The sequence below is a fragment of the Chaetodon auriga genome, chromosome 10, assembly GCF_051107435.1.
Source record: "Chaetodon auriga isolate fChaAug3 chromosome 10, fChaAug3.hap1, whole genome shotgun sequence".
Lineage (NCBI taxonomy): Eukaryota > Metazoa > Chordata > Actinopteri > Chaetodontiformes > Chaetodontidae > Chaetodon > Chaetodon auriga.
In genome coordinates, this window is record NC_135083.1 from 15,998,204 (window position 1) to 16,024,108 (window position 25,905).

The 25,905-nt window shown below is 42.8% G+C and overlaps 1 protein-coding gene across 5 annotated transcripts in view; it reads right to left on the bottom strand.

The window, feature by feature from the left end:
- LOC143326770 (kazrin-like) overlaps positions 1-25,905 on the bottom strand; it is a 153,595-nt gene that overhangs the window by 17,832 nt on the left and 109,858 nt on the right. For all 5 annotated transcript variants that reach the window (XR_013077707.1, XR_013077708.1, XM_076740633.1 and 2 more), the window contains exon 5: positions 1,338-1,529. Coding sequence is in view for 3 of the 5 variants with exons in the window: in XM_076740633.1 (XP_076596748.1) it covers positions 1,338-1,529 (192 nt within the window). In the remaining 2 variants the exon portion in view is untranslated. The remainder of the gene's footprint in view (positions 1-1,337; positions 1,530-25,905) is intronic.

Here is a 25,905-nt window from a genome sequence, read left to right on the forward strand (position 1 = left end):
CCTTTTATTATTCCTTTTTATTAAGCTATTACATCATCCCTGTCCTATCTACACCAAATAAATTATCCATATTTCACACCTTACTCTAATCGGCAGGTAGAAAAGCGCTCGTCTTCAGCTTGAAAAAGGCAGCATGTAAACAAAAAAGAAAACCAGAAGGACGTGCTACAGCACACGGTGCTGCAGGTACATCAGGTTACGTGGGCGATGCAGAGTGGGAACAGAGTGGCGTGATTTGCCTGCAGCGTGGAGCAGCTTTTTTTTTTTTTTTTTTTTTTTGAAAAGTCAAAGCATCAGCGTCCTCTCTCACCCTCAAAATACCGCTCCATCTCCCGAGCAGGACACATGCTAATGGGCTCTAATGCAGCTAATGGGCAGCATTAACCACAGTGTTACAGAAAGCCGTGTTAGAGGAAAAATGCACTGGTTTGAAGTCCTGCGGAGCGAAATGCAGCGGGTTTTCTCTCAGCTCGGGGGAGGAGCGGCCAACAGAAAACCTCAAGCAGACGATTTGAGCAGGAAAAGAAAAATGATGTCACTTCATATTAACTGGGCAAAATCCAGCCACAGCTGCTTCTGTTGTGTTCATCAAAGCAGGGCTTTCTAAATTGTCCTTGCTCACTGTGAATCGTAGCAAAGTGTTAAGTGTTTCAGGGTTGAATGATCGGTGTGTGTATACTAAGCTAACGTGTGTGTTTGTTAACAACCTCTTTTTCACAACTTGATGTGATAAGAAATGTTGTTTACTCTGCTTTTAAGGTGCCATTTTGACATCTAACCAGATGAACATTTATGTTCCAGGCTCATTCACAGATTTCTCAGTTTGTTGTGCTGATTGTCCCTGACAAGTAAAATAATACAAACATTAACTGCTTTGGATAACTGTATCAGACTTGATTTTACTTCAAAAAGCAGTAAATGTTTCTTTTCCAGTCCAATGAAAAAAACTGTTGAATGGCTTCTAGATGGAGGGGAAGAAGTAAAAAGGCTCTTTTTTCTGATAACATAATTAAGGAGAAAGGTGACATGGGAAACTCGGCTTATCATTCTCTACTGTCAGAATTAATTGTTCCTTTTTTCAAAAGATGTTTGCCCATGCAGCCTGAATCACATCAAGGATGTTGTGGTAACACGGCACATTCACTAGATCAAATTCAAATACATAATTAAAATGAATTGTAACTGCTTTTGCATTCAGAAACCTTTGAAACCCTGTTCAAATGATCCACTCTTGCCCTTCTATCTCTTGCAGCATCATTGCCCATATTTTGGAATAATAACTGAGCTCGTGTTTTTAAAAACACACACGGCCTCTTGTCTGCTGCTGAGCTCTTTACCTTGCAGAGCCTCCTTGGCTCGGTCCAGCTCCTGCTCCTTCTGGGCCAGCTGCACACGGAGCTCGGTGGCAGAGAGCACGTCGGCCGAGCAGCCTCCCTGGGTCTCCTCCAGGTCCTTACTCAACATGTCCTTCATCTGCCGCAGCAGGTGCACCTCCTCCTGGAGCTGGGCCACCTCCTCACGCAGCAGGACTACAACACACAGGATGAAGAGAGAGCTTTTAACACAGCCCAATATATTCTTAGTTATATCCTTACAATGAAATGATCTTACACCAAAGTAGAAAAGTGATTGCGGTAGCTAGAGAAGGGTCGTATGCATATTGGGATCCAACCTCAAAGAGGTGTGTTAGCTTTGAAAAGCTACAAGACTGCAGAAATGGTTAGGTCTGAAATGCAAAAATCGATTTAATATCACCATAGGAGGTTATGGTTCCATCTGTAATTGAGATAACTGCAGTGCCAAATTACTGTCGGTAATAAGCATCACAAGCCTAGGTGGGGTCCAGAAGATGAGCAGAGACAAGACATTGATATTATAATGAAATCTGTCTTTGTAGCTGCCTGTTGAACCTGCTCTGTGTTGGCAGGAATTATGAGAAAAGGAGGGAAGCGTATCCATCTCATATTCAGGGACTGGAGCTTTAAAGAGCCCCCCCACCCCCACCCACCAGTGTCACAGAGAAGCAAACAACAAAATAAAAGCAGCAGAGAGAAGCAGACTTTTCCTCACAATTTCACTTACTGAAAATGTTTCAAAGTGCTTTCAAAGAGTCGCCAGCACAGAGAGGACTTCACTCACTTTTAAAACAAGCCACAACAGACAAATGTCACACTTCAATTCCTCACATCAAGCCTCAAAAGAGAAATATTTAATCTAAAAATATGTCTTTTTATACACACTGAAATGTGTTTGTCTAGGTGGAGCATATGGAGAGTAATTTATACTGTATAAGGATGAGTAGAGTCATTCTGCTCAATTTCATGCATCCTCAGGGCTGGGGGGGTGGAGGGTGGAGGGTGGGGGGGGGGGGTGCTGAGGAAAACTGCTCAGCCCCATCTCGCATGGCTCCACTATCAAGTGCCTCGCATAAATCACACTTCATCCTCTCACATCCCAGCTCCAATATTGCTGTGTGAAAAACTAAAATCAATCAGAGATGAATGGAAGAACTGAATATGACAAACGACTGAGAGGAAGAGACGAACCCAAGACACAGAGTACGTTTCTTAACAGAGGGCAGGATGATTATTTTGAAGTGTGAACATGTATAATAAGGATCAACATGCAGAGCTAGACGTGGATTTCCAGCGACGTTTGCCGATTCAGCGAAACAACAAATGATGTGCATTGTGCAGAGCATCAGTGGAAATAATCCTCTCAAACAGAAAGTTTGCCTGTATTGCTCATTTAATACTGCGTGGTGTCTTTCACCATAATTACACCACAGCATCAGTCAGATTAAGAAATCTGCAAATGATCATTTAGAAAATGTTGAGCAAGCTTTATAATTTCACCGAACAATGTCGGCCAGTGTCCACTTACAATTAGCAGTAGTTGAGCCTTTTGTTGTGAAGTTTTGTTATTCCACAGAGGACAGTAGACTAAGAAGCTCTTTGTACAGTGCAACTCCTTCTCTGTGCCTGTAACAACACAGGCTTTGAATCTCTTCAATGCAGAGAGCCATCTTTCTCCTAAAGCTGAGCCTACAGTGTTAAATCATTGGCTGGGTCACACTGGAAACTCTCTCTACAGAATGACTCTGAACAGTAAGGCAAAAAACAGATCGTGTTCATTGATTGTGTTTGTTTGGAAAGTCATGAATTTTTGTGACTATGAGTAGAAAGAAAAATGGCATTTGCCCACAGTTAGGAACTGTGGTTTGTCATCACTCTTTAAGAATAAGCTACTCAGTCAGCAGGATGATTGTACATCCCTGGACCTGGACTATGAAAATACGGAATACGGAAGCATCGATTGCACGGACTTTGCTCTGAATTCACTACATTGTACATGTGTCCATGCTTTCTTTTCCACTCCCTGAACGTGTCACCGGTGACGCCTTCACTGCTGTTGTATGTTGTTGACTGATATGTGAATGACATATCATCATCTTTAACCCTCCGCCCCTGTGATGGCACTAACAGTTCATTCCTGACTCCTCTTCAGCAGACCTGGTGTTATACTCCCATCTTCCCCTCCTGCAGCCTCACTTGTGATTGATATGTTACTCAAGGAAACGAGTGGGCGTAACACTCCAACAAACCGCTTCTACCAGCTACAATGCCGGATATGTGGAGTATGGAGTGTCTCTCTGATGCATTTTGGCACCATATGGATACCCTGAGCTCTCACCTCTCCTCCCCTGAACCTTAAGTGAACCTTTCAGACCAGTGACTGCTCGTGTAGCATGCACCTGCTTCCCAGGGCTTTGGAGTCCTTTAATTTGTGTTCACTGGCTAAATGTAAGTGGCCGAGGATAAAGGCTGCCCGCTAAAAAACGAAAATGAAATGTAAAAGAGGTTATTAGGAGAAGGGTCGAGAGAAAAACGCCGGTGAGTGGAGTGTCATTACACAGAGGTATACTTAATGGACCCGATAATAGAACCACATTTTACGGAGCAACTCAAGCATCAACGGCCTTATTGGCAAACCAAAGAGCCGGCCCGGTCTGGAAACAAGCGACCGCAAGACACAGTTCATTGGTGTTTAAAAATCCTATAATAGCCACAGACTCGATTACTTATTCATTAAGTTTGCATGTATTGATTGTGCAAAGGTGGCAAAATAGGGAGTCATAAATAACGGACAAGGACACAAGGTTTTATCTTTACTAGCCGAGCCATAAATACTGGTTATAATTAGAGTTTATATGACAACCACTCCCTTATGGAATTAAACTGCTTCTTCGATAACTGCCGCCTCATATGTCTAAAACTTTGCAGATAAAGTCACCAGTACAAATCTCTGAATGCAAAATACAGAGACACTGGGTTTGTTCAACTTGATTTTTAATGGAAGCTTTTCCGCGTGGCTACTTCCCAGAGTAAGTTATAACAACCAGTATGAAAATTGATTTCACCGCTGCAACAAAGGGAGGAAACTTCACTTCTTACTGCACTTCCTGCTGTTTATCACAGTGGGGCAGTGGAAACTGTAAATAAATGCCATGTCATCAAGGTAACAGATAGGGAACAGTAAAGTGGCTGCTGAGTGGAAGCTGTCTGTTTACAATTCACAGTCCAATCTAAATGTATTTAGTTATTCAGCTTCTACAACATTCCAGATGATATAAGACTCCTGGGAACTGAATGCGGGCTAAAAACTTTTCTCTTCTGCACTGCCTTGGACTAAAACTTTCATAATTATCCACCTTCATCCTGAACTACCTTCTATTCATTACAGTTTCAATCTTTAATCTTTTAATTTATTTTGTAAGCTTTTTTATCCTTTAAATGTGTGCTTTAATGTTTTATGGTGCTCATTTTTGAAGCGTTATGTAAAGCACTTTGTATTACCTTTGGGAATGAAATGTGGCGGATTCATAAACTTGCTTTACCTTCGTGACTGTCGTGGAAAATTTCCTTTTACATTACATTACATTCATTTGTCAGACTCCTATCCAAAGCGACTGCATTCAGCCTCCACAGGAGAGCACGACAGAGCTGCAGTCGAGTGTTATACCACCACAGAAACTATTATGAAAAGGTTATTTGAACATGTTCGACTGGCCATGGGAAGTCAGGCTGAATATACTATGAACAGTATATAATATTTAAGAAAAGAGACCTGTGCTCAGTCGCATCCCTGCCTGAGGTGTAGAGAATATGTCGCAGAAAAACATACAACTTCTCAAAGACTCACGAGATGCATCAAGATAAAAATAAACCTACAGGAAATATGGATAAAAATTTAGATTTTACCTCCTCATAGTGTTGCTTCCTCATTTAAATCCACTCTGTGACACAGCTGTGGGTCATAACACTGCAGTCTACAGTGAAAATTGTTTGCGGCGGTGAATTTCGACACTCTACCAGCAAGAGGACCCTCGAAACCATGATAGGAAATGTGAGATTAACTGGCTAAGTATGCCACAGTAGTTATTAGAGTGTGTGAGGTAGGAACAGATATGTTATTGTCTTCTGCAGCTTTCTGCAGGCGAGCACGATGCTGGAGCACTCTAGATAAGGACTAAAGGGGGGACGGGTGGGGGGTGGGGGGGGAGTGAAGACAGCCCCCTATTTTTCAATGTCCGCATCGTCTCTAGGTTGGCAAGAAGCATGCGCTGTAGCTCTGCATTACAAATGACAGTCAGAGTGGGAGCCTCCTGATAAGTGCAATCTCTCCTGCTCTCGCCTCCAGGATGTGCAGTTCATTCCCATGGAGGGTCCTCTCCTCCCTGCACTGTTTGCCAACCTTTGTGTCACAGAAAGTGTGGGGCTCATAGTTAAGCATGCTTATATATATGCAAATTAGCATAATCATCTTGCTACTTGTTTCAGGTGTTACATTTTGCCTTCCATTTATTGACTTATTTCTATTTTAATATTTGGGAAATAAACAAACATATTCTGGCCAATGTCAGAATCCACTGGCTCTCGTTTGATGACCGTGTAGCCTCTGGGAGCAATGACCAGTAGCCACTAGATATCCAGATATGACAGATATCTGCATAAGAATGCAGATTATTTTTACAAAAAAAAAACGTACTTACAAACAGAAACCAGAAGCTTCCGATACTGAAATCTTGTCTGTTGCCTACAGATTCTGCATTCATATGCAGTTATCTGTTGATACTGGTTATATTCTGGCTTGTATATGATGCACTTATGCAAACAGCATCCATCTAGTGTCTCTGATTTTTGTCCATAAAATGACTTTGCTCATCTCAAAATGCACATGTATGAAAATCCCCATGTTTCAATTGACGCTGAAGTCTGGACAAATTAGGTACCATAACAAATTCATTGCAAACGCCCTGAGAAAAGCATAAAATATGACAGATAGTCAGTAATTGCAAAATAAATGGCTGGTATTCATATTAAATGAGAACCTTGGGGAATTTTTTTTAAGTGAATTGTAAGAAAGAACGTAACCTGAGAGGAAAAGAATATGAATATATTTCCAAGTTTGTGCTCATGAGATCGTTTCACCACAGCAGCCGCAGTCAAATGTTACACATCTCAACCAAGGCTGCTGTTTTTAGCTCCACTCCTGCGCGACTGTCAACAAAAACGTTCTGGCCTTAATTACCTCTCTACCCAAACAGGAAAAAAAGAGATGACAAATATAAAGAACGTGATGTTTTTCTGAGTGTGTGGGACTGTGAGCGTGCAGAAAGTTTGACAACACGGGGCTGTGTTTTAGTTTGCCGTGGTGAGTCTGTTGCCATCACAACCTCTGTTCTATGGGGATGAGAGGATGCATCAGGGTCACATGTTTGCTGTTAGCTCAGCCTTCGACACCACCTGCTCTCCAAGGGCTGACGGGCGGCAGAGTCTTTACTCCTAAATGACAGCCACCACACAAGTCTGATGGAGAGCATAATGAACATTTTAACTTCTAAAGATATATCCAGTATTACAGTTTGGCTTCTATTTTTGGAGGGATTTTTGTAGTTTTGGCCATTTTTTCCATCCATTATGGTGTATCACTAAAACAAAACTATCTTACCTATTATTATCTGAACCATTTTTATCTAGAGGAACAGTTAGTACAACCAATATGTCTGTAATATTTCCTATTTCAGAGGACAACTGTACTACAGCACAGTAGGTCAAGGCTGAAATCTGTACCCTTTGATCAATGGTTAAACCTGGAAACATATCATCACCTGTTAAGTGGATTTGGCTAACTGGTTGGCAAACAGTTGCTTATTTACACATGTATTGAGCAAATGATTAGTCGATAAATCAATTAGTTGCTTGAATGATAATTAATCGCCAACTATTTTGATAATTGATTAATCTAGTTTGGTAATCTATCAATTGTTTCAATCTTCAAGCAAAAATGTCAAACTTGCTGGTTATTTATGATAGTTAATGATGGTTTCAGACTGCTGGCTGGAGAAAATAAGCAATTTTTTTGACATTTTATAGACCAAACCACCATGAAAATACTCAGCAGATTAATTAATAATGAAAATAATCAGCCCTAAATGTAACTCAGTCATTCTCTTTAGCTCTGGGTTTGGTCTCTACCTGCTCCTGAGGGACACATCTTTCTCTCTCACTATGTTCACCAGGTAGTCTATAGTTGGTTTTTGGAGCTTATTGCGTAGAAAACAGCTGCCTGATGTGACTGAGGACGACGCTATGAGAGCAAGCGAGCTAAAACAGTTTAAAGGTATGAGCCAGACAGCAAAACAATGAGTTGCAACTCGCTCTGAAGCTCCATAAAACTGGATTTTAAGATGGATTGGCAGTGTTGCTGGTAAAAGCACTCGCTCTGTGTTTGCATTTTCCGTTTCTGATACCCAGAAATAAACAAAATTGTGAACAGGGAGTTTATTTAAATAGTAGGGGCTTAATGTGCTTCTCTGACTGAAGTCTTATGCAACTGTGAAGTACCACAGGGATTAAACTGAGGCTAATGACGACTGATCTTTGTCTCAGACTCGATCAGCAAAGAAATATGTGCATTCATTGACCCTCCCTCCATCTCTGCCTCCATTCCATTTCAATTCCCTAAACGGGCTCGCCTCCAGTTATTATGATTCATCGAAACAGTAAATAAAATCTCCATCCTCGGTCGCTGCTTAAATGACTGCTTAAATGTGTGCATTTGCATAATAGCGGCCATGCATCAGCTGACATGCAGTTGGTACCAGTGAATTATGAATCTGATCAGTGTCATTTCCTATTTATATGATTTAAGCAAAATAGCTGAAACTATCCTCCTAAATAATCCTGCAGCCTTTGTGTAACAGCTCCGGTATGGTGGAGACCAGTCATAAAATTGTTTCAAAATATCAGCTCTTCTCTGAGGACGCAAAATCTGTCATCCTTTCTCCCGGATGCAATGGTGCGAAAAAGAGATTTCAGGAGAAAACAGACATTTTTTTCAAAACACTTTTTAGACCCTAAGATTTTGCCATTTCTCTTGAAATCTACTGGGTTTCTGAGTCACGCAGATCGCAGTCTAACACATTCTGTTTCTCTGGGACGTTCTTTTGAAGAATATTTGTCAGTATGAGGGCATCTCTCCGTCTCCACGTCACTCCGCAGCGTCTCCCACAAACTCTCTTGTCTGGTTCTGTTCTTCCCTCCTCCAGCTCCTCCTCTCTGCCACTTCTACAAAAACAGCAGGACTCAGAAAGCAAAGTTGCAAAAGGTCCAGCAATCTGTCAGAGAGTCCAGTGGCCACGAGGCAGCTGAAATTGGACTTGGCTGGAATGGGATTGGAGGTCGAAAATTGATAGGGAATGACAGTAAGTGTCTAGAGGGGGGAAATTTTTTAGATTGGTTCTCCCTCTTCAGAGTGAGTGGGAGGGAAAGACGGGGTGGAGTTCAATTTTTGCCTGTTACCGGAGACAAAATCAATTAACGGGCCTATTGTTCCCACAGAATTCTCATTCAGCCAGCTGGCAGAGTGAGGACATACTGCACAGGCCAGCAGTATAGAGCCGATGATGGCTGCTGCTGTGACAGGCTGTCCTACTCCAGCATACATACTACATAATGGCTGCACATATTGTATGCAGTCTGCTTAACAGCGTATAAATAATGGAGCAGGCACACTAACTTCAGAAAATCTTGATAAGCCATTTTTTCTCATAATAACTAAGTGATACAGACGCATAATGCGTATGGACTGCTGCGATTACTGCAATATCTCATCTGACAAAATCAACATGAGGCAGTAACAGTACATAATCCCTCCAAACTATGTCGTATTTAATGACAGGACGATGCTGTAAAGAAGTGCAGCACTAGCTAAGCTCCACCATCATTTCTCTGGGTCTATGTAGAGTAAAACCTTAGCTGCAGTCTGAATGCAGGGCGCACTGTACAACAGGACAAAGGAACAGCACAAAGCAGGAATGTACGAAATAAAAAAGGGGACGAAAGAGCAGTCGGGGTCAAGAATGTGAGCAGCAAGTGCTTTCATGACAGGAGGCAACAGCCCACATCCTCTTATTTGTTTTGGACTTGGCAACTCAGCCGTGGCCCTGCTTGAATAATTACGTTCAAACAGATTCTCTCTAAAAACCCATTCACCGATGCCAAGCTGGGTTAAAAGCTTAACCCTTCACACTTCTCATTTGGATATACTTAGAAAAAAATGAATTACAGACTTTCGAACGCTCGTGCTAATGTGATTATGATTTTCTTCTGTGACCAAACCCTGTGCAGAAAGACAAAAACAGGCTCTGACAAAAAGTTCCTTGTAAGCTCCAGTGATGAGCAGGCTCAGAGGGCAGCAGCGGAGCTCGTCGAACACTTTTCAGCCGCGTCCACTTCCATCTCCTACCAAATTCAAAACCTGGACAGAGTCAGCGATTTATCCTGGTTCAAGATAATAACAGTTACTGACAATTCATCTGAACTGAAAGCATCTGGAGAGGAACATTCTGCTTTCACTCCCGACATGCACATGCTTATCTATGATGCATCTGAAGCCGAGGTCCTCGGGTTCAGTTTGTATTTTGACTCCACGCTTCCTGTTGCCTCGACAGTCTTTGCGACAGAGAAGAGAGCAAGCGAGCCGGCACTTTACCAGCTCGACTCCGATAAAATCCACCGGAATCTGCAGTCTTATCCCTGCATGCAGGAGAGCCCTCAGGCTAATGCACCCCCTCCGACATGGCTCTGTTTCCCTGTAGTGATTATATCCAAGGAAGCAAATGAATTTCATGGATTTTATCCACACATCTACAGTGTTAGTAAACTGACAGAGATATTGAAAATTCTACGCACTCAATGGTGTTATGCATGACTTTCTAGAAACACAGTTTTTTTCAAGAGCGTACACAATTTAATGAATTATTCTATTTTCCTCTTATTTAAACACAACATAAAATGCTCAAAATGGGGAGAATTTTTCAGCCATGTGAAACATTTTGCTCCATACACACATGCTCAGAGAGGTACGTGCACACTCCCACACTTAACTGAATGCATGATGGGATACTGATTAATGTTTGCCCTTTGCAGGCATGTATGCAAACAACAGCCATTATCTGACCTTTCCCTCCCGAGGGAATCTGTGTCCTGGGATAAAAAAAAAAAAAACAGCATAGCAAATGATGTTACGCTTAAAAACACTTCTACTTTGTTCTTCTTAAGGAACTTTACAATGAATCATAGCTTACCATTTTGCAAATGATGCTGTTGTAATTTTAAAAAACTGACCGCATTTTTGGAGTTTCACTGACTTCCATTCATTTTGGCTGTAGTCTGAAAATCTATAAGTATACTCTTGAAACTTACTTGACTTTTGTAATCCATCACAGCAGGCATCAAGTCTGCTTTAATTTTTGTCAAAGTTGCTTAAGGTAACGCACAGTGAGGTAATGCAGCGCTGACATTTTCAAATTAATCTGCAGTTGAACTGCACACAGCTCCACATAACTGTCACACTGGCAAAGATAAATGCAGACTTAATGCTTAATGCTGTGATGAATTGCACTAATCAATCAAGTTTAAGGATCTGCAGATTTTCACCTGGTACAGAAATGAATGGAAACTAAAGTTGTCTGGATCAGTGTTGTAAAAAAAGTCAGGCTAAACAGGAACTAAAACACACAAACACGCTGATATGGTCCATTTAAGCTGGTTACAAGTGGCAGTCTGTGATTTGAGCTATTTAATATTATCCCAGTGTTACACACAGAGAGGAAGTGATCGTCACGGGTATAAAGGAGGTGTTAAAAATCTGCCAGAAGGACGGCAAAGGTGAAACGCATCACTTTCACATGCAGATCCTCATGAAAGTGAACGAACATGTGCACACTTTTTACACACCAGATCCTGCGTACGTTATTCTGGGAAGGTTGCAAAAAATATATTTCACCGAGCCTTTCATCTCCAATGAAATGCTGGAGTCATTAATAAAAGTCAGAGTGTGCGTCTGTCTTGCCGACACACACACACGCACACTCATCTTTATGGACCATTGATAGCAAATTCATCAGTGGCTCATGACGGTAGTAACGCCTAAGCTCTGACTGATGAAGGCAGCCTGCAGTGTCTGTTCTGTCTGGGAGTGCTTTGCTCTGGATTAGCCAGTCAATTCTCATGAGCAGAACAATCTCCCTGCGTCGCCTGAGGAGATGACAGGGTCACGCCTGATGAAAACGGGAAAAAAAGGAAAAAACACACCTTGCCTTGGGGCACTCCATCATAGAAATCAGGCTCTAATACTCCGCATTAACAGAGACAGTGATGAAGAGAGATTGGTATTCAGGATAACACATGCAGGGATGGATTGCTATTTATTGATGAGCGCACCAGTGTGATGGCAAGCCTCAAGTCCCCGTGGTCTTCAGCCTCATATAAACTCATGATTGGTCTGAAGTTGGAGGATCATAAAAAGGAGTCTACGAAGATGCCACTGAAGCTTACAGTACGCCCGTGTGACGGCGACGGAAAATGAAACTAGCTTTTTTTAATCATTCTAAATGTGAAGATGTGTCACTTCACTCGACGCTTCCACTCGACACAACTACAACCTGAATTGCACAGAATTTGAGGCCGTCACCGTTAATTCACATCAAAGGCTTTTAAATGGCGATGTCACTCACTGCATGACTCCCTCGCTTCGAGTCCGCCAGTGTCGATCAAGCAGTCCATGCTTTAGCATCACAGAATCTGACATCCACATGCTGGCAAGCCTATTTCATGCTTCAGGTCCTTGGAGTAATGGGGGCTGAACTTGTGCGAGAGTGGGGTTAGAACAGAGCTCCAGCAAAAAAACTGATCAAAGAGAAAGATAGGCAGTAATCTCAGCCGCATTCCACTGCGATCTGCGTGCGTTGGATTAAAACCCTCTCGTGAGTCTGTGGATGGTATCAGTCACACTTGCAAGAACTTGCATTGCTGTCCTCAGAAAGACACAAAGATTCAGGCAGAGCTCGCTAACACATGCAGTTACCATGTATGACTAAAAAAACGATGTACAGATTTGCATTTTTACTTCAAAAAGTCTCATTTTTCTTTGGAGGACTGAGCACGAGAGATTTACAACCCTCTTCAATGTTGGTGGAGATAAGCAGCCCTCTCTCAGTTTCATCGTCTCCGCTTGTGCCAAATTGACAGTAATCCATCAAAAAATGTGCTTGTTTTAAGTCTGCCTCCCATCTCTGACGTGGAAAACCACAAACAGTGAGATTACTGTCGCTCAGGCTGCAGATGGACAGATATACTAACAGCTTTTTCCAATTTTGGCGACACAGAGATTTGCAGCAGCATTTCCATGGAACTGGAAGAGGTGCTGCTCAGGTCATGAGGGGCGGACGCTTGGATGGAAGGCAAGATGGCTGACAGATACAAGAATGGATGGATGGAGCCATTAAAATACAACTGGAGGAGTCAGAGACTGCAAATGAGCCAAAATGGCAACCCTTGCACAGAGGTGATAATGAAGGTGCAGGCTGGCAACTATCCTTCTTCGTGATCTTCTTATTAGCTCCATGCTATTTATTATCTTCAGTGTTTTATACAAAGAGGCATTCATGTGACAAACAATGCTGTGAGACGACACACAGAGCCAGTTCTAGGATATTGTAATTAAGGAAATATGCAGTATTTGCTTATTTTGCAGGTTAACTACTTGCGTGTACCTGACTGTCTGAGCTGGTCCACTAATGAATTGGTGCTGCCTCCAGAGAAGAAGCTGCTGTTTGTGTTTTATTTTGGACAGCTTATAGCAAACATGATGAGAATGTGTATTGGTTGAATCAAGGCCAGGCTATAATTGCTGCCATAGTTATGCTTGATGAGGTGTGTTTGTATTATAATGTGAATAAGAACACGTCATTCATTCAGTTATGATAAGAAATAACATCTACTGGACATGAAACACAAGCTATCAACATCTAGCTTGTTCTGTAACATCTATTTTCACCAGCTTTTCAATCTGGTTCTATTTCATTGTTACACGCTGTGCTACTATGTTTACCTCTTTTTTCCCCGGGTGTTGCTGTTAAGCATATTGCAAACAAATAAACAGCGATTTTCAGAGACTAGTCTTGTTGTGTGTGAGTGGGAGTCAAGCAGATAACAAAGCAGCAATTTCTGATGCAACAGGAACAACAAACAAATTCTATTCTGGAGAGCGACTTCTGTGAAAACATATTCAAATTCAACTGACCAATCTGATTAGGTGGGTGAACAGATCACCCGAGACAGGTTGCCAAGAGGTGTTTGGATGTGCGTCCATGCTTGTGTGACAGAGCAGGTGTGTATTTGTGTCTGTGGGTGCGTGTGCATATAGTTGAGAAATGACCTTTGGTGCCGAGGGCTAATGGTGCTGTTATTTATAGTCTAGGCCAAACGGAAGGGCAGACACAGTGTCACCTCAGATATTTCATCAAACTGTGGATCAGTCCACACACACACACAACCACACACACAGAGTCAGCGTACCTGGACGGGCAGGCTCCTACCACTGTGACGAAACCCTGCGCTCCTTCAAATCAACCAACATCAACAAACATGCATCTGTTGCCAGAAATAAATACTATCACCCAGGAAAGCCCAGACAAGATGACAGTAATAATTTGGCAGACAAATTAGAGTATGGAGGTGCCAAAACAATCCTGGTTGCCTCCTGAGATACTCGATAAGATCCTGGAACTGAAAAATATAGCTAATGGCTGCGGAGTTACATTTGTTGCTGCTTTTCAAAATGAGTAGGGTGTCTGCTGGCAGCTTCAGTAAATAAAGCTGCAAGACTGAGACTGCAAATGTGACTGCCTTTACTGTGACTTACAGCACCGGTCGCCAACCCGTTGATTAGGATCGACTGGCAGATCTTTCCCTGGAGCTCCCGAAAATAATAGAAAAATAAAGACAGAAATACATTATGTCTGATTAATATTCAGTTTTGAAAGCCCCCCTCTCTCTCTCTCGATCCAACTGTTGTGTTTTTGTCAGCATGGCAGGTGCTGTGTTCAAGTGACCAATGAGAGAAGAGTATTGGCACGTTAACCATCGTAGCATTGATATAGCCTACAAAGTAGCTAGCTAGCATGGCAGAGGTTCCACGACAAGAGGTGAAAAGGTGCAATTTCCACAAGAGGACTTGATCTTTACCTTGGTCAAAGTCAATCAATCAATCAATATTCCTGTATTTGTCCCGCGAGGGGAAATTTCAGAAACTTTAGCGCCCAACGTGTAGGCCAAGTGTGCCACCAAACACAAGCACTGACTAAAAGAGAAAATGTGGAGCAGCACCACAACACCAACCATCAGAAATTCAAAGACAGCTAAGCCCCAGAGAGCACAGGCCGTGCCAGGTGAGTTGATGAGCTGATATCTTGGTTGAAGGCCCAACAATCGCTTGTCACAAAACCTGCCGTTCAAAATAAGGCTGCCACTGAAGCATCATTACTTTTCACTAAACACAACAAACCTTTTATAGATATCGATTTATTCAAGGAGGCAGTGGAAAGAAGCGAATACATCAGTGACAGGGAGGGTCAAGTCACGGTCAGAAGACGTGGATCGACAGGTGTTTAAGGACTTGGTACAGACACAGTTCGATGGAGAATGGGAGGTAACATTCAGTTTAAAAAACATGTCCGTGAAAATGACATCCCCTTTCATAAACTGGTGGAAATTACCACTGATGGGGCCCCGCCAATGTGTGCAGATATTACAGAACTGTGCCGTAATCACCCTGAATTTCTCGGCTTTGTGGATTATCACTGTGTGATTCATCAGCAGGCTTTGGCTGGGAAGGTCGTGGACTCCTCTCATGTAATGACACTGATGGTTAAACTGATAAACTCGATTCAAGCATCAGCACCGCTGCCTCAAGGAGTTATTAGATGAGCTTGATGCTGCTTACGGAGACCTACTTCTCCATGCTGATGTAGCGCTGCAGCAATTTGTTGACTTGCTGCCAAAGATAAAGACTTTTCTGCCGACAAGCAACGAGGAGCACAGGAGCTATCAGATGATGCAAAGCTACTGGACGGAAGGTTTCTCACAGACCTGACGGCAAAACTGAACGCCTTGAACACTGAGCTCCAGGGAAAGGACTTAGACCTGCCCCACATGATCAGCTCACTGAGGGCATCGAAGGCCAAGCTTGGTGTTCGGACCACACATCTACAGAACAGGGGCTGAAACACTTTCCCAACTTGGAGAAAATGTCACAGACCATTGCAGACAATGCTCTTCACCCTGAACAGTACTGCACATACCTGGACAAAGCAGCAACAGAGTTCAGTTAGCGTTTTGCTGAGTTTGATGTCATAGAAGATATTGCTGCATTCCTGTCCATTGATACAGAACAGATAGCAGCCAAATTCCAGCAAGTATTTGCTTTGCAAAGTGGAGCTGACATGGAGACGGTGGATTGGCAAAATGACTTAGAGCTGGAAGGCAGATCAAGGGACGGTGACCTCTGGGGATTTGTGAGCAGGGAGAAGTTTCCTCTCCTCGCTCCATCTGCACTAAGAGTGACTGCCTAGTTTGAATCCACTCACCTCTGACAGATGGCGTTTTCACACATGAAAATAATGAAAAATCACTACAGGAGTCGTTTTACTGACAGACACCTCGCACGCTGTCTCAGACTGGATGTCTAAAATTATGAGCTTAACTATAAAGCACTCACAGACAGTGTTCAGTCACAGCCGTCACACTGACTTGAGTGAGTACCATTTGCCTTTTGCCTTCTTTATTGTCTACTCTGAACAAAATGATTTCCTCACACATGTGAAAAATAGACCACATACTTGCAGTTTTTGTGCAGGAATTAAACTAAATCATGAAACTTAGAATTGAAGGTATGTATTGGAAAATGCTTGAAGCAACACAGCTATGGCCTGTTTCATATACTAGTTACAGTGTTTTCTTGGTTGCATCAATTTGAAAGATGGACCAAAGCATTTCAAGCAATTCAAATCCGATTAGCATGAATAAAAGGCCTCAAGCTGGAAGTGCAGTGTTGTCTTGTTCGCTCAACACTTCAACAGGTAGATCTTGCCTTTCACCAAGGCCGAGGTCAGGGATCCCGGGCTTAAAAAGGTTGGTGACCACTGACTCACAGCGAGCCAGTTCTGTCATCTATCCATGAATATTTAATGAGCAGAGGAGGAATGGACAGGGCCTGAAAACAGCAGCCAACAGTGGGGTGAAGTTGATTTGTGATAGTGGCAGAGTGAGCAGCCAAATTAATCTGTGATTTTTCTTCAGAGTAAATGTGATTAGGCAGCGAGGTGTTCAAATACAGAGAGATAGATGGATGGTACATAATAAAGACTCCAATCAGTCCATCCTCATTGAAATACAAAATGACTTCATGCTCTCAAATGTAGCAGCAAATCTGACTCAGCATGGCTCATGATTACTGCAGTTGCTTTAACACTATCCCTGACTCGAGCCTGACAGGCAGCTGATTGTCTTTAACTTGTTCCAAATTGCCTTTTGTGTCCGCAACAACAGAGAAGAAACCGCCAGGCACCTGAGGGAGCCGCTTGATGCATTCACCTGCAGCTCTGTCAGTGAAAGAAGGCAATTACACAGGCAGGACCAAACTCTGCTCCTCTCGCAATTATACTGACAAAATGAGCCTCTTGGAAGCATGCGCTGACACACACACTCACACACATGACCATGCATAGATTCACATATATCCACAGATGGACATATGCGCAGTGCAGGTGCACAGTCCTGGCCTGGACCTGAGTGAGTGGCAGGTCAGTCAGTAACAGGCTGTCTGTTTTACGGCCCGCTTCACAGAAGGTGTTAATCTGCAGGGTTAAGGCTGCTCCAACATCATGTCACTCATCTGAAAACCCTGCTTTCTCTCTGAGTGACAGCTGTGAGACATAAAGGCGCAACGTAATCTGAAATGATTTGGGGTGTTGTTGCTTGACTGGCAGAGCGGAGGATTTTTGAAGTTTGATCTGAATTTAACACAGAAGAAGACCAAAACCACATCATATCTCCGCTATTCTGCTCCTAAATTAAGCAGTACATAATTATACATATCCTAACAAGGAATAATGGCCACATGTCGAATGTTGTCCAATTTCAGCTTGCAAAGACAGACCATAAATTACCTAAGTGCCGGTCACAGAGGCTGTCTCGGTAATGTGAGACGGAAAGGTGAGTAACTACAAATACATAACCACACCTGGGATAGCAAGGGATAGGCAAAGACAGCCGTCCATAGCCCCCGGGTGTTTGTTTCACTCTGAAAGCACTAATTGTGTCACAACCACACCTCCTGGTTAAGCCTGAGGGATTTAGACTACATGCTTGAAAAACATACAACTCAGTTTGACCAGTTTCATGTCACATTTCTGGGTAACTTGCACACTGAATTTCTACAAAAGCTAACTGGCAGAAAACATAGAGTTTATCTGTCTTACTATGTGAACTTTTACCTTTGTGTTTGGGTTATTTTTAAGCCGAGGTTGAAGGGCAGGTGAACTACCAGTATATAGATAAAAATGCAGGTATTTGCAGGCAAAAACAGCAGATAAGAAAACCTATAGTCGTTGCACCATTTCCCAGCTGTTGTAATTTAATGCTTTTCAGTTAAAATAGTGTGAAACCAGCCCGGCTGATGCAGCAAGAATTCCTGTGCGAATGTAAAATGTGCATTCAGGCTAAAAACTGCAGCCATCAACCCCCAGACCACAGTGTTTACAGCAGAAACAGAACACAACGCCGTCTGTACACGACCATAAAAACACTGTTGTTTGGAGACAGACGTCAGTGTCCCCAAGACTGTGTTCCAGTCACTGACAGATAGCAACTCAGACAGACAGCACCGTGACACCTCTGTCCCGAAGCAGAAAAGTGTGAATCATGGCCATATTTTTGATGTTTTTATTCAATAGGTCAAAGGTTAACAGCCGTATGTCTGCACATGCAAGAAAACACAGATCTCTACCAGCTCATTCTTTGCAAGTTTGCAGGGAAAAAGAGTTGAATGTCTAACTAATATTAAAGACACTGACTGCAGAATAATCAATTAATGGCGGAGTCCCTGCCCTCATGTTCAAACAATAACAACTACTCTGAGGTCAGCGCAGGGGAAAGTCTCCCAACGGCTCAGCACCAAAACAGGTGACTGACTGGGTGACTCACGAGCCAACGTGACAGCTGCCAACACATGAACATGTTGCTCCTCAAGCCAAACAGCAGACATGCAGTGTCTCCCCTCCTGGGATCTTTAGTCCCGAAAGACACTGAACAAGCCACCGTCTCCTTTTCACTGCAACACCTTCCAAAGTACAGGACTGAAGCTCACATCAGGCTGTTGTCTAATAAGGCACCTGCACTTGTCATTTCCACTCACTCACCAGACTTTCCTTGCTCCCCATCTGACTTCATCCCCTCCTCTGAGGGGAATTTTCCAGAGGATTCCAGGATATGTCAGGTGTGTGCCAGAGACTTTCAGGACAGACGCAAAGACAAAATCCAAAAAGCCTCCTTTCTCAACCGGTCCTCACTCAAACCTCGACCATTGTTTTTTTTTGTTTTTTTTTTCCGACTATAATCAGGCTCAGTTGACTCCAGGAAATGCATCCAGGGGCTACCGCTGCGTCTTTCGCTCTCTGAGTGTACCTGTTCAAAGCGGCTCCCACAGGTTCAATGATACAGTACATTCAGCCCCTCCCCCTCAGCTCAAATGGTTTACTAGGTGAGGAGGAGGAGGAGGAGCTCAGCGAGGCTGTCACCAGGATTTTCCCACATTACTCAAACACACACACGCGGGGAGGAGGGGAGGAGCCTGGCGTAGGCGTGGGCTTACATGCAGGTGAGCGCTGATGTGTGTGCAGTCTAACGCCGGCAGGTAGCACAGCAACAGGTCTGCCAGCTGTTGCCTTGCCTGAGGGTCTCAGTAACCTCATACCTTTAAAATAACCCCTATGGTATCATGAAAACCTTCAGTGCCACTAAACTGACCACTGCAGAGGAAAAAACTTGGCATTGAAAAACACTGAGATGTCTGTTCATGTATTTATGATGAGTCAGCAAAAACTTTCTTTTTTTTGTTTTCTTTGAAGGTCACCAGTCCACATTTTTGAGTAAGGTGAACAAACAACGGTAACATGGATCTACTTAGAGCTACAACCATGGGACACACGGTGATGTTATCTAGTAGATTAGAATACAGCTGCTTTCTAAGTTGTGATAAACTGATGTTTACAATGCAAGCTATATTTGCCTTTTAGATTTATCACTTCTTTTTAATGTCTCTGATTGGCATCGAAAGTAAGTACAGAGACTTTCACTGCCACTGACAGAGAGCCACACTATTTGTTCGCACAATCTCTGCATGCTTGTTTTAATCGACCGTCCTTGTAGTAACATGTAGTTTGAGCAGTCAGACTGAAGAAGCTTGGATTTTAAAGAAAGGTGATAAGCCCACGCATTAATGAAGCTTTATTCATCTGCCTGCAAGGACAGAAGATAAAACTTCTTAAAATAAGCAGAATGATGAGTCAGACCATAACTGGAATCCCTACAACTGAAGTGCACATAGAGAATTGGCCATAAAAGAGGCAAAACAGCAGACTGACTGAATGGTGTCTTGAAGTTATTTTCTTTTCATCCTTGTAAAAATGTATAATAAAGCAGAGCCTTTGTGTGCCAACCTGAATTATCAGCGACGACTATTATAAGTAATTCATATTTCATCACGTGGCCAAGTCACATTCAAATGAAACAATTCATTATTATTTTTTTGTCAATTTCCCACTTCGCACCTCCATATGTGAACTCTTCTATATTTACATTCAGTATGTGGGCTACACAGCCGGTGTGCTGCTGCAAAAACAAAATGAGCCCACACTTTGCTGTGGAAACAGGAGCCTTCACTGGCCTCCTGGTGGCCTGTGCTGAGTCCAGATTCTCTCAAGCTCCATTTATCAACAAGGCCACTTTAGACTCAGCCCTGTGCAAATATTCTTTCAGGAGCTGCTTCCATAACAGAGTGGCAAAACAATGCAGGTGGTGAGACATGAATTTAATTAAACTCTTAAATTTGTGTCAATTTATCTATTAATTAATCAACAGTAACTGCTGAACTACGCTTAATTACAAGGCTCATTTGAGCCCCTGTGACTATCCAGTGACCAGAAAAGCATGTTGTAGCTGCAAGAAAATGACAGAACTGTGGAAACGTACTGTAGATCCTGTATAATTCACATTGATGGGAGTTTTTATTGATTTATAGCTGATGCTAGCATGAAAAGGCCATGTGCACATTTCAGTACAATGCACACAAAAGTGTACGGGATGTCTGTTGTTTCAAAGTCAATCAACAACTATACCAACAAGGGAGTGTGACATTTGCTAATCACTCAATGTATCAACCCTCTCTCTAAGACAATAAAGCAGCTAAAGAAAGTAGTCTCTTGTCTATTGTGTCTATGCATAATGGACATAGTGTGGAAATTGAATACTGCCTTCTCAAAGGGGTGTTTGTGGTCCTCGGAGGCCTGTAGCTCAGCTGCCTCCTCCTCTATACCCATCTGATACGCAGCAGATTAGAAGCCGAAGTTACAGGCACAATATTCTACGAGCTACATTTCTGTGGGGCCAGATGACACGTGAGGCTCTGCGTTGTGAACATGTGCGCACGTATCAGTATATGATGATTTCACATCATCATAGCCCCCCAAGGATGCTCAGCAAATGACAGGGAGAGAGCTGCTGAGCTGCTTTGTACTGCAGACTTGGAATCCAGTCATTGATTTTTGCTGGACGTTATTTCCCTCTTATAGTCACGAGACCATTTCATGAAAAGGTAACAAAGTCCTTTTAATGCCAGTGAAGGAGAAGGCTGCAGTAGTTATACTGGCTATAAAGAACCTCATGTGCCTCTGCCTACGACCCATAAATGGTTTAAAGATTACAAATCCAAAGATGAGAGATGACTCAGCAACTTTCCCCATCCTGGAGAAAAGAGACTCAGATAGAGAATCTGTGAAAAAATATAACCATGTCATTTATCATGTGAAGCTTTGGGTTGTAAAAATTATTTAAAGAATCGTGCTGCTGAAGTAGTCTGCTGGAGTGCACGAGAAAGGACTGCAGGGCAGTTCTCTAAATGCCGGACGACCAGGAAGAAGCTAATTTTATGACATGGGGGGCTTTACCATCTAAAATGAGGTCATGCTAGCAGGATACCACCATAATTATCATTCTGGGCTTCTGAGCTCCCAGCTGTGCAAGAATGAAAAAGCTTGGATATTTAACTAATACAGCAACTTACAAGCAACGTACACGGACCTCATTAACGAAACAATCTTTGTGAGCGCAGTAGATGGCAGACTACAACATATTAATTACACTCTTCTTGCTCCAGACCTGTTGGGACATGCTAGCTAGAGTGTAAGGTAACTAGGAAGTGGTCCAGCTACAGCTCAGGCCCAGACACTTATGAAGATAAAGTGCTAATCAGCAGGCCTGTTGGGTTTCCTAATTAAAAGAATGTACTTGGCACACGCTTGCTATTTACACTACATTAAGACAGCATCAAATCACACCAAAGGGACCAAAACACAACAGGAAATTAGCTTTCTGTGGCACGCATGGCATTACATTGAAGTGTGTGCATGGGCGCGGATGCAGATGGGCTACTTTTTATCAAGGTGGTGTCCATTTTTTTCAATGCCTGTCTTCAGCACCGCCTAACTGCCCTCCATTACAACACACAATGCACGCGTTAATGGACACCCCCTCCTCATAAATTTACACTTTTCACGTTTTCCTGTTCCCGTGATTTTCTCCAGCGCTGCAGCTTGCTCTGCAAAACCTTGAACCAAGCCTGTACAAAAGATCAGTGAGCCAATCAGAGTGAACTAGCAGAGACAAAAATAGCCAGCGAACTGTGAAGATGACACAGTAGAAAGGAAAAGTGGTCTGAACAGAGACTTAATATTAAATACACTATAAAAATGATTGAGGGAAATGTCGCCTTCTGAGTCTGACTCATTGTGAGACACTGTGAAGGTTAAACCATCTCTGGATCACACATGACAGAAAACTGCTGTAATGTTCTCCGTTGCAGGAATTTTTTAAGCAGGCGGCACTTCTAGCCACAATGGGTGAAGTCGAAGCAGGTGTTTTCCCTCAGCCGTCAATGGCAAACCACTTTCCTGCTCTGAATGATTCAGAGCTGATTTACATTCTAACACATCGACACACCGTCAATCTGGATGTTCATATTGTGCCTATTGTGGAATCAGGCCCTTTAAAACACACACACTGCTGCGGATAAATAAAAAAAAGGGTCACATTGGTGTGGGTGTGTTGCTATAGGTACCAGTGATGAGATCAGTGGTGGAAAGTAACAAAGTGCATCTTATGACACTTTATACCTCTACTCTACAACAAGAGTCAGACATTGTACTTTTTACTGGATTATATTTATTTCACTTAGAAGTTATAAACGTGCAGTCTGAACAATACATAAAATATCTTCCACAGTGTACTCACAGTTAAAGTGAGATTCATTAGTGTTAATTAAAGAACAAGAAAAAATTATGAGCCAATCTCCATAATGAGTACTTTCACTTTTGAGTACATGAAGCTGATAACGCTTCTGTGTTTTGCTGCAGTACTGTCGATCTGAAGCTGTTACACAAGTACTAAAACCACAGAGACTGCTGACGACTGTGTTTTTAAGCTATGGCATGTCAGTGCAGACTTTACCTAACAGGGTAAACAGCAGGGGTTTAAAAAGGAATGTGAAGGTCCCAGGTTTGTTCTGACCTTTAAGAGGATGTCACGTCCTCTCCCGCAGCCTTCTTCACACCACACCCTCTCTTCAGGCAAAGCACATATATGTGGAGGGTGGGTCAACGTAAAAATGTCAACTCTAAGTCTTTTGTTTGAAATGACACCTTAGGGTATGCAACCTTATAACATTGATGTGACTCGAAAACGTTGCAGCTCTTTCTTTCCTCTAACTCATTGTTATTTGCATCTCTATTCTTCCACCCTCCAACCTTCACGTTTGGTAATCAGTGAGAAGGAGCCTCTAGCCACCAGGTGCCTCTCAGCTCCGACAACCGCTGTCTTTCTCCATCATCGCCTCCGCTGCCAGTTCACTACTGCCAGACACCAGCTCAGATGAGCTGCCTGTGGGCCTTTTGAACAGGACATTTGAACATCTGAAGGACAGGCAGAAGGTATTACAGCCTTTGACCGGTTGTACCAGTTGGCTGTTTGCCTTGTGTCAAAACTCCCAAGGTGGAATTCAGAAATAGCAAATACACCTCGAGTAACACCTCGGCGTAGTGCTGCACCAGGGTGTAAATCCAAAACCTAATGAGGTGCAGGTGTCAAGTGAAAAATCTGGAATGGTTTCTTAGATTGCAAAACAAACACAATACATAAAGTGACAGAGAGTATACACGGAGAAGTGTTTCATCCACAGTGTTACATTTTGGAAAAGCATCATACTATGACACGTGTATTTGAGTAGTTCTTTAGTGCATTGATTAAAAGAAGCAGTGGTGCAGGAGCTTTGTCTGTAGTCTGGATGTCTGATCTCCTCAGGCTGAGCCCAGACACCCTGCAAAGCAAGTGCATTTCTGCTTGGATGACCACAGATGAGGGCTGTAACGAAGACAAACTGCTAAATTGAGATTGACTTCACCACATCGGTGCGGTACAATGCCCATGTCCCTGCCAAAACCGCGCATATTTTAATCTCATGCTCCATCCATGCACCATAGTCTTAGATTTGGAAGTGCTGATTGCAGTACAGACCGATCCAATGCAGAGTGAAGGTCACGAGCCAGTGAACCCAACAGAACTCCTTCACTTACAATAAGCAGAAATGCAAACCCTGCCAAAGCACAACGCCCACAGCTCTCACTCTAGGTACACAAGGACAGGATTTGTCAGATTAATGGTCCGAGTACAACCACAGACACCCAACGGGACATACTTAAAAAGTCTTGTCCAAGTCTTCAAACACATGTACTGCATGGGCAAACTCCTTCCAGTACTCCTGTGAGACTAAAAGCTGGCCCACACTTCACCACCAGGACAGAGTTGGCATGGAACCAGGTCCTAAAAAGCCTCCTGCTTCATTAGAGCTTCTCTAACCAGTGGTGTGCAACAGGATGTTCTTGGGGTCAGGTTCCTCTGGTTTGGAAATATTTAAATAGTCTATTTCCAATAATATTGCACTATTCATATACTATTAATGCATTACCTGTAAAACATACACTAATACACTAAGTACAGCCTGGTGGTGTCAATTTAACACAACTTTAATGCAATACTTTCAAATGCATAAAACATACACGTAAAAAGTGTATTTATATAAATATATAGAGTATTTGACATCACTTTTGTGCTTCAAAATACAGTTGGCATGACTTGGTGATACTTTCAGCAGCAGGTTAAAGGCCTGCTGTGCGATCAGATGAAGGTCACTGAATGCACATTTGCTGTTTCTGGTCCATCTACTAAAGAGCAAGTGATGTGCTTACAGCAAAAATTTCAGACGGTCTGAGACCCGGCAATATCGGATGCACTGATCGTACACATCACACACATTGAACCGTGCAGCGGTGCACAGTGCTAAGCAAGCGTCGCTGCGATGAAATGAATGAAAACACTTAGCGAGCGCTACACTGCTCAGACATATTTTTAGACCTGCACTTCTAGTATGAAAGTTGAAAGAGCATATTAATGATTGATTGACTAATTGAACAGCAAGGCTCCATATCTAAATTTAGACCATTATGCAGTGCGCGGCACAGTTAAATGCAAGGCATATTCATGTACTATATATATACCTTAATGGTGTATGCAGCCTAAGAGAAAAGACAAAAACAACTTGAGTGCTCATATTAAGTCCTGAAATGTAACTTTTCGACTTTGTGACCTTTGAGTTCCACTCGGCAGCAGCCCCTCTTTAATGAATCCATTAGAAAGTGACAAAGACTGCAGATAATGAGATCCTTTGTCAGGAGAGGAAAGGCCAGAGGAAACACATGCACACAGAAAACCCCTTTGTCAATCAATGTTGTGGCACCATTTGTTCATGAAATCACGTGTCCTGTGGATCCACAGCGTGAAACTCTCTCCACGTGTCTGTGATTATTAAGTCCAATGCAAACTGCATTACCTTTTCTCTACCTTCGTACGAGTCTGCCTGGATTATGTCAATACTCTGCAGGATTTTGATCGCAACGTCAGCGTGATTGCCTCCGAACCTGATTGTGAAGGCGACAACGCAAACAATATCCAGTTATTGCATTCTAGTGTAATTAAATGAGTCACATTCCTAACGAGTCTAACTACAGCCATTGTGCCTGAGCATTTCTGAGCAGCTCTTTCTAATGTGTGTAAATTACAGTGGAGAGGCCGAGATATTGTTGCTGGAGGCAATTTAAGTGCCACTCTCCCA